The sequence below is a fragment of the Cygnus atratus genome, chromosome 3, assembly GCF_013377495.2.
Source record: "Cygnus atratus isolate AKBS03 ecotype Queensland, Australia chromosome 3, CAtr_DNAZoo_HiC_assembly, whole genome shotgun sequence".
NCBI classification, from domain to species: domain Eukaryota; kingdom Metazoa; phylum Chordata; class Aves; order Anseriformes; family Anatidae; genus Cygnus; species Cygnus atratus.
The window spans coordinates 28,436,979-28,456,069 of NC_066364.1; the positions used below are offsets into that span (position 1 = coordinate 28,436,979).

Consider the following 19,091-nt stretch of genomic DNA (forward strand, 5'->3'; position numbering starts at 1 on the left):
TGCCACAAATTTCATGTTAGTGGCATAAACTTCTCTGTTTTAAAAAGCTTGGAGAAAAATCATTCATACATAGAGTAGAAAGAGATGAATATTGTTTTTATCTGTTACAATATGATGTGAAGTTTGTGTAATGTGCTTTCTTTCATGTAGCTTGAGTCTTGTGGTTAGATTGTTACAGATTATGCCTAATCTCTTAATGATACAAAACAAGTTAACAGAGGAGTAAATTGATAGCTAAAGGAGATCAATGCTTGATTTCAGCTAGCTGTGCATTCCAGAGAATGCACAAAGAAACACTAGGTGAGATCTGCACGTTGTCATCAATTGCAGAGAACCAGTCTGCAAGAGAAGAACCTACAGACCCCGAACACACAAGGAGAGAGGGGGCAACTAACCTAGGGAACTGCTGATTGATACGGTTCCTTGGGTAATTATTGCGTTAGGTGCCTGACTGCTAAATATATATACGCATTCTGTTGAATGTATACCTGCCTTGTCAAATTGGCTGTAGTCTCATTTCTGCTGAAGCTGAAAGGGTCCTACCTCAACAACGTGGAAGTAGTAGCTGCTGTCATATAGCTCCCTTTTTAGATTGACACCATCAGGCTATGTCCCCATAAGAACTACAGAGGAAGATTACAGACCAGTAACTGGTATCCACTGCTTGATGGTATCCACTGGTACGCATGGTCAACACGTCCCTTTTCTGAGGGGTCACCCAAGCTTTTCTCAGTTGTTCTTCCTGGTTTAGAGGGAGAACGTAATAACCACCATTCAAGTCTCTTAGATATAATTCTGCCTTTAGAAAGAGACTGAAAGGGAGGAGGAAGCCAGGGTGAGGAGCTACGCAAACACACTTGTGGACTGCATCTGAATTTTCGTTGTGAAACCTTTCTTTTTTTTCAGGAAAGTATCCTCCCATACATTTTCAGTTCAAGTAGATACTCTGCCATCAAGCTTCTTTTGGAATATCTGAGAGTACTTTTATGCAATGAGTGATTACAGCCTATCCTCCCCAGCTTTTGAAGACTGCTTGGGAACAGTATATTGTTCAGTGAGTGTCTGGAAGGAACTCAAAGTGCTCAGACAACAGATGTCTGGGCTGCAAACATTGCAGAGCACTGTTACATATGTAAAGTCACTTCAGTACAGTTTCTTTAAGCTTTAAGCTTTGCTGGAGGGGACTGATACCAAACACATCCTCTAAGGGCTCATGGAAGTTGCCTACTAACAGCTCAAGCCTTACTTCTCACTTATCATCAACCAGACCTACTGAAATTGTCCAAAAGGGATCTCAAAGAGTCACACAGACGAATTACTGAAATGTCATCTTCACAGATGATGCCATCTGTTGAGCTCCATTGCTTCCAGACAAAGGAAATTATTACTTTTCATTGTTTGCATATCATGTGGTGGCAAAACTATGTCTGCAATTCTCAAAGATATATGCATTATGAATTGCATAGAGTTCCAAGATGTCAAAGTGAAGGCATAATTAAACACCACAAACCCTGCGTAGTAGATTCCTTGAATGTGCTCTCCACCCCATAACACTGTGTGCTGTTGCTTTCAAGACAGCAATCACTTTTTAAAAAGTAGCTTTCAGACTGGACCATGAACAACAGAGAAACAAGGTGAAATACTGGACAAGGTACCTGAAAAGTGGTTATCTGCTATTGGGAAGGAAGGGCTGAATATGCTCAGCAGAAGATAAGTCATCCCATACGTCTGCAACTGCCCTTAATTTTGCGCACTGAGTAGGAAGGAGAGACAAATGGTTAATGTTACTAAGAGAAGCAGGGCTGTCAAAGGATGAAAGCATCACACAGACACAATTTTCTCTCAGAACAATTCCAGCATCAGCCCACACATCAAGCTAAGGTATCAAGGAGATGTCTTGCCAACAAAAATGGGCAGAAGCTGTTGCCAGGATCCTGTTGAATATGCAGGAGCTGTGGACTAATTAAGTGGCAACATCAACCACAAACTGAAGGTGTTAACAGCAGGTTAGCCTGGCAGCTATGGGAAAATAAATGCCCTCACAGCTGAAAGACAAAAAGAGATCTTGCAGCCTTGCCAATACATTCAAAGAGAAATGTTCACCTGGATTTGAACTTAAATTCATAAAAACAACTTGCATGTGAGTTCAAAACAGCCTCATCCCTTCAAAATAAGGGAATAATCACCGTGGAAACAGAATCAAATCTTTGCACTCTTGGCCAAAACAACATCTTTCTTCTGATAAAATTGTCTCCTTGTATCAGATGTTGGTGTCAAGGTGTTGGTGGGGGGGGAGCTGGAGGGGTGGCCTCTGTGAGGAGAGGCCAGGGGCTGCCCCGTGCTAACACAGCTGGTTCCAGTTGGCAGCACACAGGACCCACCGCAGGGCACTGCTAAGCCCAGCAGCCAAACTTGTGGTGCCTCTGTGAAAACACCACACAGGCAGAGCAGCAGTGTGTGCCAGGGGGAACAAAAAACAGAGAGAGAAAGGAAGATACAGAAGTGCAAAACCATGGCCACGTAAGAATGAGGGGAAGGAGGTGCTCCGTGGTGCTGGAGCAGACATTCCCCAGCAGTCTGTGGTGAGGAACATGCCGGAGTAGGTGGGTATTTCCTAGCAGAGTTGTGGCCTGTGGAGAGCCCACACCGGAGCAGGCTTATCCTGAAGGACAGCAGCCCCTGGACAGGACCCATGAAGGAACACGGGAAAAGTGTGAGGCAGAGAGGAGCTGTTACGGAGTGACCACAGCCCCCATGTCCCCTGAGCCCCTCAGGGTTCAGAGGAGGAGTTGGGAATGTAACTGGGCCTGGGAAAAGGTGGGGGGAGACACTGCCTTAGCTTGGCTTCGTTTCTCACTACCTGAATTATTTTAATTAGCAATAAATTGAATTAATTTTCCCCAAGAAAAGTCTGTTTTGCCCATGATGGTAATTGATTAGCCATCTCCCTGTCTTTATCTCAATCTGTGAGCTTTTTCATCTCACTTTCTCACCCTGTCCTCCTGAGGAAAGGGAGTGAGGGAGCAGCTGGGGGAGCATTTGGCCCTTAGCCAAGGCTTACCCACCGCGCTCCTGAAAATGAGAGTAAGGACTGATGTAAAGAAGGCAGTGAGTATCTCAGTCTTCTCTGTGCCATTTGCTGCCAGGCCCTCTACCCCATTCGGCACTGGGACCGTGTTTTCCCTAATGGACCTGTCTTGCCGGACACGACTTGCATCACTGGAGTCAGTAAAAGAAAACAGAATGCGGCTTAGGACATGGGGTACAAGCTGGAACAAGGCTGAAAGGGAGTCAAAGCCAATTTCCTAAAATCCTAAAGGCAAAGACAACTTCAGAGTAAGAAATACCAACTACAGTGAGAACTGGCTGCAGAGATGCTTATATTTTTCTGGTTGATTGAGAGGAGAAAAGGAGCTCAAGCAGGTCCTCTACAGGCATTGCAATAGAAAAGCCTTCTGGTGTCACACAGGAAAACACAACATGTACTTTCTTTCCAGTATATATGTATTTTTACAACAGTATATCAATTCATCTGTGTGCCCACCAGTTGCTTTTACAAGATGAATGGTATCATACTATTTCCCTTTTAATTTATCTTTTATTTAAATTTATTTCCTGAAACGTTATTTCCCTTTGTAGGAAATATTAGTTTAAAAAATGCTTCTTCCATACTAAACAGAAATCTGAACTCAAATATCTTAATAAATTCTCCAAATACAAAGTTTGTTTACATTCCCTTCCCTGTATGGCTTTTTCAACTGATTTCAAGAGAACAAGATGGAGGAAGTTTCAGTGCTGCCTTTGTATCAATCTTTTAATTTACTGAGGACACCGTCTGCGTAGCTTTAAGCATTTAGAACACAAAAATCTGCATTCAGACACTGTAAGTATGAAACAATTAAAATCCATTGAGAAAAATACTTCCATAAAGCCAAATTCTGAGGGGATTGCAGAGAGACAGTGGCAATCATCATCGTTCTGGTTCAGCAGGAGACTTTGCAAGTTCCTTTTGCTTTTCTTCCCACATGCCTTTAATTTCAGACACAGAAGCTTCAGCAGTTTGATTTCCCAATGCACAAACAGAGAGGTATGCTTGTTTATTTGCTGCATAAAAGAACTTCCAGAGATCTTGGTTAAACCCTTGCATATCAGGCCTCTCATGCAAGTAAGAAATAGAGATAATCTATTTGGCTCAGCATCCTGACTCTGCCCAGAGTTTTGGAATGCAAACCCATTGTTTTTAATGTTTGGATTCAGTATGGCTAGTCCTAGCCAAGGCCTTCTGCACAGATGGCCTGGGGCTGTCTACTTAAAGTTCACTGACTACTTTTCTGCAAGAATGTAGTGTAGCTACGGCATCAGTAGTTGGTCTGCTCTGTAGCTCTGTAATAAGTACAATGAGCTTGGCGTCTAGCATTATCTAATGCGACAGAACTGCATTTTCACTCTTGCTTATAATAATCTGTTTACATTGTGCTTTACAATACATATACGTGGAATGCAAATGCATTTTTTTTCCTATAGAATTGCTGGTACCAATGAGATTTTTGCACTTCTGTCTGGAAATCACAGCCATGTGAACATGTATCAATTTATATACAACCTTAAGTCTCTCCTTTAATGTGATGTGGAAGAAGATCCCTGAGAAAAGATCTCGTTACCAGCAATACTTTCTGATCCATGCACTTAAGACAGTAAAGGGATTTTTTGGGTTTCTGCTTTGAAATTCTTTTCTTATGCTTTTTAGTGAACCTTTTGGAATTGCTAATAACAATATAGTATTAATACCAATTTGGTAACATTACATTAGTATTAGTATCAATAGTTAATATTTTCATGCTATTTGCATTACATGATATAATATAAAATACACGTGTATATACACACACACACATGAAATTCTAACTTCAAGGCAACTCCAGTGAAAGAAAGAAGCTGTAAAAGTATTACTGAATATAACTGTAACGAGGCAAAAAAGATGACTGTTTCTAATATACATGTTCACAATCAATAAGAAGCTTAATATTATAAATGTCAAAAATACTTCTCTCAGCTATCTTCCTAATACAATATGAAATGCAATCTGCAACTTAATATGATTTTTTGAACACACAGTTATTGAGAAGCATTCAGGAAATTGTACTAGTCACTGGATAAAAAGAATTGAGGGGTCTTCGTACTTATTTTCTATGTTTTCCATTCTTCAATTTCAATATGATAAATCAAGAATTTGCTAGACATACCAGAAAGATTTACTGCATATTTTGATTAATATAGTTGAAGTTTAGCTTCTAGTATAACAAGCAGAATCCAAAACTTCTGCAGCCTGTATGAGTTGGGATTAGTTTCTAGCTTTCAGGATGGCGCAATACTAATACTGCTCTTCACACTTGATTCAAACAGATAAATGAATACTGAATTATCCAAAAATCTTACATGAGCATACTCAGATGTAAGGAAAAGAATCAACAAATCAATAATATGTCTATCTGAATACTGATTACATTAATCTAATTAAAAAAAGCAACAAAAAAACCTGCAACAATAGAATGCTCTCCACACACAGGTTTAACCTATTGTCTTTGAGTGGGTGTCTCAAATACTGCAATGTCCAGGATCATTATCTGCAGACTTTGCCAAAGAGACTGACTTGATAAGATGAACACAAGCAACTAACACAGTGTTACATGAACATTTTAAATTTTCCCTGATGTTATCACATCTCTGTATTCCTTAGCATTGGAGATGTAAAAAGATCCCTTAGATGCTAAGTGCTACTGGCATACTAGTTACAAAAAATACCAACAGGGAAGCATTGTATACATCCAGACCTGGCAGCAAAGTATCTTAAGCATCATATATTCAGTTTCGGATCAATGGGATAAGCAAGACAATATATTACCATTCTATAATAGCCATAATTATAAACTATCAAATTACACTATATTTATAATCTATATAGCGTTCTTTCTCTGCTTTCACAATAGAAGAAAGAATTGGGAAAAGACTATTCAAGCAAATCCAGTTCTTAGCACTCTTTCAATCTAAACGAGTTGGTCTTCCCTGCACCAGTAGAAGACTTCAATAGCCTTAGAATGTAAACAAGCATCAATTAACATGTGGATAGGACTTTAGGATATGTGATGAAAAAGATAGTTTAAAACATAACAGGTCTTTTTTTGGTGGCAAGCGAAAGGCAAGCAGGGGCCAGCTGCACTAATGTACCCCGCTTCCACCTGTGGTAAATCCACAGTCATTCCCCCAATCTGTCCCTGGCTGAATATCGTCCTCAGGCTGTGCCTTGATGGTCTGCCCCCATTTTCTTCGTGGGTGCTTGTTCTTGGGCTGGACATCGGCCTCACGCCTCACCACGGTGGTCTGTACCAGCTTTATTGGTGGGTGTCTGCCTGTGGCCTGGATGTTGTTCTCAGGCTGCATCCTGCTGGTCTGCGCCAAGTCTCTTGGTGGGCATCTGCCTGTGGCCTGGACATTGATCTTCTCAGGCTGAACTCTGACACTTTGTGCCAACACTGGTGGTGGATATCTATCCCAAATTGCCATCATTTTGTTAATGTCAACCCACCACCTGATGGTCCGCAAAAACTTTGTCAATGGGTCCAGTTCCATTTCTGCACCATCCACCTTTTGACGCTTACAGGGAGGTTGGCCATCGAGGTCATCCAGTTCTTGGGTGGATTTCCTCTTCCTCCCCAGACGCACCATTTCATCTAGCCTTGGACGCTTCCGGGGGGGTTGGCCATCAAGGTCATCCAGTTCTTGGGTGGATTTCCTCTTCCTCCCCAGACGCACCGTTTCATCTAGCCTTGGACGCTTACAGGGGGGTTGGCCGTCGAGGTCATCCAGTTCTTGGGTGGATTTCCTCTTCCTCCCCAGACGCACCGTTTCATCCAGCCTTGGACGCTTGTGGGGGGGTTGGCCGTCGAGGTCATCCAGTTCTTGGGTGGATTTCCTCTTCCTCCCCAGACGCACCGTTTCATCCAGCTTTGGACGCTTGTGGGGGGGTTGGCCGTCGAGGTCATCCAGTTCTTGGGTGGATTTCCTCTTTCTCTCCAGCCGCACCATTTTATCCAGCCTTGGACGCTTCCGGGGGGGTTGGCCACTGAGGTCATCCAGTTCTTGAGATTTCCTCTTCCGTCCCAGACGGAACATTACAGCCATCCTTTGGCTTTTGCAGTGCACCGCTCAAAGGCTGGCAGTTCCTGCCTGGTTTCTCTGCACCCTGGCTACTCCAAGTCTCCTTGAGCTCCAGGAGCGAGAAGCTTGGCAAGATGTTGCCAGACACGGGGCAGCCCTTTTTATAGGGTGGGTGCCAGCGTACACTGAGGTGACATCACAGTAGGTGGCAGCTGGCATCACAGGAGGCCCCTTTGTGGCAAAGGAGGCAGACACTGAGTACACCCAGCATCATTTTGCTCATCCTTACCACAGATCTAAGAAGCAGTCTTCTCCATTTCATCTCCAATTCATCCATCTTACATGGCTCAACAAATGGTCTACCTTGCTGTGGGAGATGGTGCCGATTAGGAGAAACTTCTCAGAAAAAGTGGTTGGGCATTGGAAGGGGTTGCCCAGGGAGGTGCTGGCATCACCGTCCCTGGGGGTGTTTAAGGAAAGGCTGGACGTGGTGCTTAGGGACATGGTTTAGTGGGTGATGTTGGTGGCTGGGGGATGGTTGGACCAGATGATCTTGGAGGTTTTTTCCAACCTTAATGATTCTGAATCTATGATTCTATGATAATAATCTATATATTATTACATATATATAGATTGAAACTGACTTTCCAATCTAATTCCATTGTATTTCTCTCCTTATCTGGAAAATCTTTAAAAAAAATCACTAGTTCACATTCAAAATGTGTATGACACAACTGAGCTAGGGAAATATGTTACAAACAATGTAACATGAATAATTTGTGTGCTCTTAAATCCAAACCCTCCCCCATCAAACCACTAAGCCATTATATTTTTTTTTAAAAAAGGCAAGCAACTACCTCTGGAAAAAATACCTAAATTCTAAAAAGAAAGAGAAATAGTCAAACAAGAAGGATATGATAATCATCTTGGGGGTAGAAAAATAAACACTGGAATATCAGGATGCAAAAGTAAAAATCATGTAAGACATAGGCTGCACTAGAACAAAGACAGTATAAATAAAGCAGTCAAGTAAATATATACATGCCAGTAGCACAAATCCTTTTGGAATGAAATTTCATGCAGAAATAAAAATACAGTATTAGAGCTATATTATATATCACTTAAACAAGACAATGAGAGTGCTTGTTAAATACTGAAACAGTTTAGAAAGGGTAAGGCAGAAAGCACAATAGTAACAGCAGATTTCAATTACTCCCAAGCAGTCTGATTAGAAATCATGACAAGATGTGATGCAGGGACTACATTTTTAGATGCTGTAAATAATGGTTTCTTGGAACCATTAGAGAGACCACAAGAGGAGAAATAATTCTTGATTTTGCATTGAGCCAGGCAGAGGATCTGCTTCAATACATAACCATAAAAAAAGCCCAACATTTCAAAACAGTGACTATAATGTACTCCACTGTTCTTCTGGGAGCAAAACACGCTTTAAAAATCCACCAGAAATAGTTTAACTGCAAGAGGAAGAGGTTTGCTAGGATAAAAATAAAAGGAACAACTAATGGGTAAAATGCTTGCAGGTTAGAGTAAAACACATCCATAGAGTTTAGATAAATATATATACTCTAGTCAATAGGTAAATAAATAAACAAAACATTGTTTTTTAGAAAAAGGTGCTTGAGTGACAAAACAGAATAATTATAAAGACCACTTGAAGTCATTTTTCAGGCCAATAGAAGGGTGGAAGGTGCAAAGGGAACCTATTTAGTAAATTAAATTTTAAACTACATATATTCAGTATGATTCTAGGATACAATACATGTTAATCAGTAAAAATACACATCAAAACCTTCTAAAATGTCAAAAAAAAAAAAAAAGGAAGCCTGGAATTATTCAAATATGGTATGCAACTTCCCAATTAAAGGGTTGTATTTGGTACCAAAATGCAGGAAGATGGCAAATACAATACCAGTTCTTCAAAAACGACAGTGAAAGGACAAAAAGATTGAAACATAGAGCCAGTAGATATATTTTCCATCAGAGGCAATTTCCTAAAGATTGTAATAAGGAATATAAGTAGCAAAAACATGGAATAATATGACAAAGAATCAGTGTAATTCATTAAAAGGACATTATGCTTCCTTGATTATTAGAATTCCTTGAACACATTAATGGTCATATACAATAGGGTCATCAGAGTAATATAGCTGATTTGATTACCAAATATATTTTTGCCATGGTTTCTCACCAAAAGTTTTTAAAGAAAACTAATTGTTATGAAAAACACAGGAAGGTCTTCTTTCAGGTTAATGAACTGGTTAAAAGATAAGAAACAAAAATTACAAATACTAGGTCAGTTTTTGTACTGGTCAGATGTCACAAACACCATCAACTGAATCCAGTGCTGTTAAATACATTCACAAATTATTTGAGAATGTAGCAAATGCTGAGGTGAAAAAGTTTGCTGATCATAAGAACCCATACAGAACAGTCAAAACAACAGCTTCCTGAAAAGGACTGCAGAATCAACTCTTCACTCTAGAGAGAGGACCACTGATTTCAGGGAAATAATTAATTGCATGAGAGCAGAGCATGTAGACCATGGCTTCTCAACCTAAATATGAGATGAGTGGGGATGAATGTGACAGCAGTCAATAAAACAACAACTGACACGTAGAATACAATTTTTTTTTGTGATGTAACAACTATCTATTTAGTCTCTCTCTACATATTTATATACAAGCATATAAATATATAAAATAGCTTGTGGAAGAATAACCAAAGCTTTTAACTAGCATGTATTTGGATGATGTGAAGACAGATCTGGAGCACACCTTAAATAGGTCATTAGAAAGAAAAAAAAACTTGTCAGAATCCAAGGAGAAATCAGACATTCTTCAGGATGTACCATGCATTTCAAACCATCAAGCACTCTGAAAAAGCCTTTCTCAATACTGTAATCACAAACCTGACAACAGAGCTGGCTTAGAAGAAATACAATGTGGAAGAGAAATCAAATTGAAAGGGTATGGAAAAATTACAAGGACAAATATTTTAATCTGTAATCTCTTTTTAGGAAAAATACAGGCACTGAAATTGATGAGAACAGGAGCAGCTCATGGTTTCAGTGGTGTACCAATGAAATCACAAGATGTTGGATAGAAGAGTCAACATTGCTTGCTTTCATATTCTGTACCACGGCAGAACCTCAGACTCAAGGTACAGTGAAATACAAGCGCAGAGCCACTACAAGCTGTGCACTTTTATTCCACTACACCTTGAGAGAAGATTAATGCCTAGCAACTAGCTCCCACACAGTATATTCTGAGCTACAGCTTAAACTCATGGAGCAGATGATGCTTTAAATTGTATCAAATATGAAATAATATTTGAACAATTGCCAAGCAGATTTCTGATTTCCAAAAAAAAAACAACAAACAAAACAAACAGACTACAACCGATGTACAGGTCTCACTATATACAGCGGTCCAAAAAAAACCCACCTAAAACCAACGGAAAATTAAACAAGTCATTTTTACACTTAGGGGACTATGAACACATCTGTCTATCTAACTGGACATAAGTATGTTAAAATTTTGTCAAAATAAAATGTTTTTATAAATCGTATGATTATTAATGATTAAGTATGAAAATTTCAGATTGCTGTGAAACAACAGCAAATCCGTGGATATTCAAGACCTGATCCCTTCAAGGTTTTAAACTTGCCACTCTTGTTTATACCACTGCATCAAACAACTGCAGTAATGCAGCAGTCCCGTACGTGCTTGTAATCCTCTGAAAGATGGATGTCCTGTCTTTTTGTCAGATTCTCCAGGAATCTTCTCAGCTGCAACACTGGCCCAGAAGGCATTAACTGGGTCAGAACCACCAACAGCAACTTTAATTTGCTCACACCCGGTGACTACTGTAGCAGTACACTGAAGCATCATATAAATATAATATTATTATAAATTATTCTGTGACAGTTACTGTCAGAGCCCCACTCTGCAGCTTTATCAGATAAGGTGAATGCCAGACAATCAAACCTGAATACTGTGCACAGATTGTACTAAATTCTCCCACTGCTTTGCAATACTCTGGCAAGGGAAATGGGTCATAAACTATGTCTAACTAGGCAGTTACAGAGGGTTTACTGTTGCTTCAGCCTATAGAAGCACAGCAGCTGTACATACAACAAACTGCCTTCAGATCATTACAAATTAAGGGCCTGATTCTGCATTTTGTAATACCTGTTTTACATTGTCTGTATCTTCACTGAATGTCATTGAATTCAGTAATGGCAAAAGAAAAGATATAATTCTTCACATACTAGCAAACATTTATTAAAATGTTTGTTTATATCTACATATAGTAATACCTGAGAATGTTCTGAGGCTGAGTAGTTTTATAGCAAAATATAATTGTGATATCACACTGACTTTTTTTTCATACAAAACTGTATGTTTTCTATCTATGTATTTAAAACATGTGCCCACAGAAAAGCACACCCAGGCATGGGCCAGTAGTCTAATCAATAGAATTTACATGTAGAATTATCTCCATTTCATCTCAGCCACAACACCAACACACTACAACCCTGAGCATATCACCCAATTATCCGTTGCATTTCCCCATTGGCAATATGGAGATACCAGTGCTTGCATATAAATTTGCATGCTTTCTGCTTCATCTTTTATCCTTATTTTATTTAGAAAATTATTCTCCTGGTACAGAAGCTTCTTTTTCTTTTGAAACTTCTCTTTGAATATTTAAGTTTAATTATGGAGATTTGTTTATGTTGAAAAGGAGTATGGAGATATAATGACATTTCACATTCCCAATACTGAAATACTATTAAGTCTAGAAATATAAATTACTGGAGCAATTATAGCAGCAGAAATAACACTATTACTGCAATCAACTATTGCTGTAGGTATTTGAAAACAATCTTTAATTTCCCTTCAAGTATACCAATCTTATCTTCTCTGCAGAGGAACAAGCTATTGTAAACAATTAATGACACTAAAGCTAGCATGAAATTAATTATTCTGAAACATGTCTTGAGATTTCAAAATACTTTTTTTTTTTTCAATTTCTGATTTGAATATGTTTTTTCGCGTGTGTAATTTGGTTTATATTCCCCCATTGTTGACTTTTAAGTATTAGAAAACAGCTATCATAAACAGCTTTAAAAAACTAAGATGAAGCTATTAAACTGTTTAGCTGATATAACTGTTTACCTATTTGTTATACATGACAAGTCTCAAGTACACCCTTTATATTCTTTAACTAAGAAACAGGATATAATTTTAAAATAACTAATAAACAAAACTGTGGGAGAAATGGATTTTTTTCACTCTACAGAGGCTGCAGCACGAGATCTCTGCCAGCCAGCTACTTGTAACATAACTGCGTAGCTTTTCTTCTGACCAGGTCTGTTTTACTACACTGTCATATGTACCCACTAAACTTTACAAAGGAGAGTTTACAGAGAGTCATAAAAACAATTCATGTGTGTGAAAGTTTGCAGTGCTTGAACTTGGATGAATTCATCCAAGATATTTCAATGTATGTATCTGTTATCTAGTTTTCCACCCACATTTTCAGATCCTCAACATCCAATTCATATTGAGCCAAATATTTTGTCTATCTTTGGCCTACGGGTATATATAATCAGAGAACTATAGCTGTGTATCAGGTACAGGTGTCATGGTGTTGTCTGCAGGGTGCTGCAGGGCCTCTGTGAGGAAAGGTCGGGGCTGCCCCATGCTGGGCACAGCTGGTTCCAGATGGCTCCAACAGCCCCGCTGGGCCCAGCAGCCAAGATGGCAGCGCCTCTGGGGAATTTATTTAAAAAAAAAAAAAAGGGAGAAAATGCCAGACAGCAGAGAGGAGTGAGGAAAAAATGTGTGAGAACAATCCTGTGAACACCAGGGACAGAGAAGAAGGAGAGAGGAGGTGCTTCAGGTGCCAGAGCAGGGAGTCCCCTGAAGCCTGTGGCACACTGCAACATGCAGGCAGTTATGTCCCTATGGGCACTGCAGCCCGTGGAGCACCATACCGGGGCAGGGGGAAAGCATGAGGAGGAAGGAGACACAGAGAGGAGCTGTAATGGACTGACCACAGCCCTCATTCCACATTCCCCTGCACACCTTGGGGTTGGGGAGTGGGAGGAGTCAGGAATGAAGCTGAGCCTGGAAGAAAAGGCAAGGGGTATCCACTGTCCTACCTTTGTTCAGAGCCTTCTGACATGGAAGGTGATCATATTGGCCTGGCACAGTTTCCTCGTGCTAAATCCTTGATTGTTCCCTTCATCCTTGCAATTGTCTCAGGAACTGAAGTGTGCCATTGGACTGACCAGCACCTGGTTACCCAAGTCTTCCTCCTTAGTCTTTTTGAAGATGAACATGACGTGACACTTGTCCTTTTCCAGAGATTAGGTAACTCCTCTGATTGCTATAGTCTTTTAAAGATGACAGAGAGTGGCCTTGCAATAACATGAGCTACTAGCACATGCTTGCTTGTGTGCATTCCATCTGGACCCATGATACTTTCTTTATTCAACTCACTTAAGTAGTCCATCAGTCTGTCCTGCTCTACTCTTGACAGCGTTTCTCCCCCCAACTACTGCTACTAGACACAGTCATCTGGGAGGTCTGAGAGTTTCTGATTAGTGAGGAAATCTATTAAGTAGTATAACATTGCTTCCCCAGATGTCACAAATGTTCTTTTAAACACATCGCTGCCTTGAGAGTAATATATCTGTTCTCTATAAGGCTATAATCTCTGCATTCCCAAGCTGTGGCAACAGCCAGGGAAATCAGTAGAGGGTGGTTAGGAAGGAAATTCAAACTTCTGTTGATAGCATGCAAAGTCTTTTATTACCCTGAGTGGTGGAAACATGTATATGTGGTGCTAATCAAGCCTTCTAGCCTAGAAGTATTATGACTTTGTTTATTGATATTTCCATTCAAGATGGTGTATGCCAGGCAGAATGCCAGTCATGTTCAGAAAAGACTCAAGACCTCTATGAGTACATACAGAGAAACAGTAACTTCTCAGTAATTCGTGAAAGACCCTAAAAAGACCCCCAATGAAAGAGTAAATGGGTACCCCTTACAGTACCCCTAATGCAGAATGGTATTAAAGAACAAAATGGAAAGCTGTCAAGGTAGGGAAAGTAATTTCCCTTAATTTTTGGAAATGTAAGCTTCAACTTTAGACCGAAAGGCAAAGACTAACTGTTGCACCTTGCCTTGTATGTTGAGGGCACTCTGACTCTAAGCAATGCAGAATAATAAACATACAGACCAAAAATAATTATGTGGAAAAAGTGCATGGGCACCCAAGAGCTGATTAGGAAATTGCAATATAGGAAATCCTCAGAGAATGTTTTACCTTGAGGGCAGCACCAATCATATCAAACTTCACTAATAAAGAAAGAAAAAGGGGTCTAGGATGGAAATCAATAATGTAGTGTGAGCCTGTTCCAATAATATGGACAAATCCTTTGACAACAGCTATGGCCCTGGTTCCCATTAGATGGCAACTGGCATCAACTAAAGCAGTCTAGGGTCTGAAATTACTGTTCTCTACAACTTCCACAAAATTGGACAGTAGGAGGGCCAACAGCCAACAGCACAATGAACTACTCTAGTGAGAGAAGGAGCTCATCTAAAACAAGACAATGGATTATTAGGCAGATACCACAGGTATCATGAGGGTCATTATCAGACTCGACTCCAAGAGTGATCAGAGCATTTGCCAGGAAGAGCTGAGTCCCAGCTGGAGCTGAAATCTCCCTTGAAGCAAACTGCAGGATCAAGGTCAGAAACAGACCTTCTCTGTTTTGGGGATGGTGAAGGTTTTACAATAGCAACCAGACTGCCTGGGTCAAAGCTGACGAGAAAGAAACTTCCAGGAGTGGTTTTCTGCTGCTGGGAATGAATAGTCAAAATAAAAAGAACTTAGACAGACTGTTCTCCATTACCTGATAAAAAGGGAGCATACAGCCTTTATAGACTGCACGTGGCTTATAGCCAACACAATTTGATGGGAAAACCAAGGAAAATCAAACTTGCCAAAAGCTACAAAAAAAAAAAGGGCAAAATGAGACACTAAGAAAAGATAAAAATGAGCACAGAAATCATAAAGGAGAAAGGAAAATGAAGGAAAATAAAAGGTTTACGTAATCTCAAACAAAAAGCAGTAAACTGCAAAAAAGTGTTGTGGAAAACTGAAGAGGCAACTGGAGAGGCAACTGATAGTTTAAGATGCATTTTTACCATTTGGGACATTTAATGAACATACCCCTACTAGTACTCAGAAAGTGTAAGGTATCATCAGCTCGAGCACTTACAGTTGTCCCACAATGCTGTTTTTACCTCATCTAAATAAAAAAACATAGACCATAACATAATAAACATGATAAACATAAAAGCATAGACCATAACATAATAATAACATAGACTATAACCTAATAATCCTGCATTAAGAACAGAATCATCTATTGCCACATACTTGAAGAAAGCTCATCTTGTTATGAGTCCTACACAGGTACAGGCAATATGTTTTCACAGTAAATTACCCGTAAAACATTGTGTTTTATTGTTATTTTAACTTGCATAAGGTAAACTTCTTGTCCTGGATTTTATTTCGCCTTTGGCTGGTGAAAAGCTCTTTACTATCTCAGGCTTCCTTCTCACACACACATTATTAAGTAACAGCCCTCAAACAAATTGCTTCTTTACCTTCTCCTAAATACCCTCCAGAGACTGAACTTCTCTAAATCTTCAATGCAGCCTCTTTAGAGAGCCCCCAAAATATTTCACTTAGCTTCTACAAGAAATGTCATTTAAACAGTGATAGTGCTGTTTCCTTCTTTCCTGTTAGTTTAGAATACTTCTTGAAGATAGATTCCTATAGTAAATTAAATTTTATATGCAACAAATATGATAAAATATTCCATACGAATGGTTAGTTGAATATGAATGTTTGAATTAAGGGAAAAGTTATATGATTGCAAAAGCTATTTGACATGTTCTCTTAATGCCAGTACATAGTATTTAGAAGTATAATTTTGGATGAGTATTTTACTACCCTAAAAGCACCTACTCACAAGAACATTTAAATTGGATTTCAACAGCATTGCCATTCCATTGGTTACTATGTAATTTATTACAAGCAAAATGCAATCTAGAAATGCTGCATTACAAACACAGCATCAAAAACACATCTGTGCTTGAAGTTACTGTATTCACCTCATGATAAGGTGACCTTCACCTGCCAAAGAGCAGAATAGAAATGAAGAGGTTAAAACAATGGTCACAGGGTGAAGCCTACCCGCAAGTAAGGCTCAGAAAAATGAAATTTTGGCTACATGTATTTACCTCTGACTATAACTGTGCTATGCCTGGGGAAAACAAACAACACAGATTAACTTTGTTACAGCCATGGGGGCCATGAGTACCCAAGACCACTGCTCAGATAAATGAGATCTGGTCTATGCTGACCCAGTACTAACAGTTCAGTGTACTCCACTATATGTGGAAAACAAATAAAGACTCACAGATAAACTTTGTTATTTAATAATAAACAACTTTACTTTCTTGTACCACAGCTGGGACATAAGACTAGGGGGTGAAATCAACCACCTAGCAACACTGGTTGCCTTTAGGTAAGGGGAACATCAGGGGTTGTCCTGGGGCTATGTGACTAGAAAGGCCTCTGGCACCTTATGCTGACAATTTAATTTGCAAAGCCATAAATACTTAAGAAAGTAGTCCCTTGGGTGTGGAGGGGTTCTCCATACTGAGACACCTGACAAGACATAGAAGGCTGAGCCATCTGGGAACTGCTCCATACAGGGGCTGCACTTCTGGAAGCTGGAGTGGGTGTTTAGCTCCTATCTCAGCTGGATTACAGGGCTGGGGCTTTGATCAAACCAAGTGTGTAGAGTGTGTGTCATAGGATAGAAATTGGTGTCTGTGCTCCTCCTGCTCCGCAAGAACATTAAAGTCACTCAGTGATGTCTGTTACTGTGACTACCCTACCCCAAATTCCTCCATAACAACAACTCAGTACTGATCCACTTCTCTCCAGCCCACTGCATGCCCTGGTATGTACTCTCATCACCATTTTCACAGCTTACTTCTTCCCTAACTCTGTGTTAGTCCTATTGAGCATTACTCCTCACCCCCATGTACACCCTTACCATACTACAAGCGTAGCCCCACACATTCAAGCTCCTGTTCCATACTTGTCAATCCTGGATGCAGTTCCACAGGTTCTCTCTCCTCTCATTTTTAGACACACCTTTCTGTGCCAGCACAGGGTGCAAGCAGAGGTCCTCTTTGGTTCTGAAACTCAGTGCTATTATACTTACCACATCTTCATAAAAGATTTGCTCTAGGTTTGCTCATGTTTACTCCCTAACTCTGCCTACTCAAGGCAAACAGGATTGCAGATGAAGTCACAGTGCTGTTTTTACTGAAGTCCCAGGCACCAGAAAAACTCTGCAGCACACTCATACCTTGGATGTAATCCTCAAAAGACTGTAAGAAATTTTTATTTTTGTATAATTTAAATTTCTTCAATTATATTTTATTCAATAAACCATTCCTTAAATAAAAACATCTTAAAATAAATAATGATAAAAAATACCTGTTTTATTGCATAAGGATGAGGCAAACCACCGAAGAATACGGATCCTGTTTCAAGCTGATACGAACTGGACCAGAAATTGCTAGGCATTCTTGTCTTTGCAGATATCTCCAGGACTGACATTTCTGCTTCACATGGCACCATGCCTTGCCTGCATAAATTTAGAAATAGAGACATTTTACCACCATATATAGTTTACATTACTATCTGACAAATTAATTAAGTTGTCTCACGGTAAAGCTGGGTAAAACTGAGCTCTTGCACTTTTACCTTTCCAATTCTCTCCCCGCCTGGGGAGAGGGAGCAAGCTGCCATGTGGGGCTCAGCTGCCTGCTGGGGCCAAACCACAAGAGGCTGTTACTAAAACAATGAGTAAAGAAAATCATGTAAATACCTGTTTTGGTATTAAAGACTAGAAACACAAAAGAAGATGTTTAATAAGCTGTAAGTTGGCATGTGATTGGGGCTTGAACTTCCATTAAAATGAAACCACACTGGAAATCTAAGCAGTGTAATTGCTAAAAAAGTCAAAACTTAGTGGCTGAATAAAAAAGTTAGACCACTTTTAACAATAGCAAAAAGGTTTTTAATTTGACAGAAAAACATCTATTGACCTAAAATCTTTTAAATATCCTTTTTCACCACACAAAAGAGATAATCCAGAAAAGCAATTTGAAATACACTGCATTTTACAGTGTGCAGACCTACTGTAATCTGTAATACTTATTTTCAAAAGCGTCATTCCTAAGACTGAAGGCAGTAATATCAGGCCCTGATATTAACACATTCATTCCCTTCTCCCTCTCCTTGTCCACACATCCTTTAACAATGTCACTCTTAACAGAATCAATACATTGTTAACAATAAACAGAAGGTACAAAGTAAATAATTTCATTTTCTTAAATTTATTTTTGCAGACGAAAAGCTTATTTACATTCCCGTAACCAACTGGCTGCAAGGCCTCAGTCTTCATGAAAGACAGCATGGTGGAGAAATACCAGAACTAAACAAGAGCCTCCCAGGTAGGGATTTCTTTCAGCAAATGAAGCAGAGGAGTTCTGGTGAAGCTCAGTGTCAAAGAAACAGTGTTCAATCAGCCTTATGTATAAAAGTATTCAAGTGCCTTTGTAATACAGGTGCCACGAAAAATCTGTGTAAAAATAGAATATACTAAACAGAACTATATAAACCTAATAGCATGTATTTTTGCTAGGATGCTATAGATAAGGTATGAACTCAGTTTATGTTTGATAATGCAAAATCAGCTTCTGAAACAAACAGTTAGACAAAAAGCATTGCAAAGCAGTTTCTTC

General features: G+C 39.6%; 1 protein-coding gene across 1 annotated transcript in view; it reads right to left on the bottom strand.

The window, feature by feature from the left end:
* The window catches only part of EYS (eyes shut homolog), a 728,533-nt gene that overhangs the window by 251,351 nt on the left and 458,091 nt on the right, over window positions 1–19,091 (bottom strand). Inside the window, exon 24 of the mRNA XM_035543068.2 lies at window positions 17,779–17,929. Within this exon, the coding sequence (XP_035398961.2) occupies window positions 17,779–17,929 (151 nt within the window). The remainder of the gene's footprint in view (window positions 1–17,778; window positions 17,930–19,091) is intronic.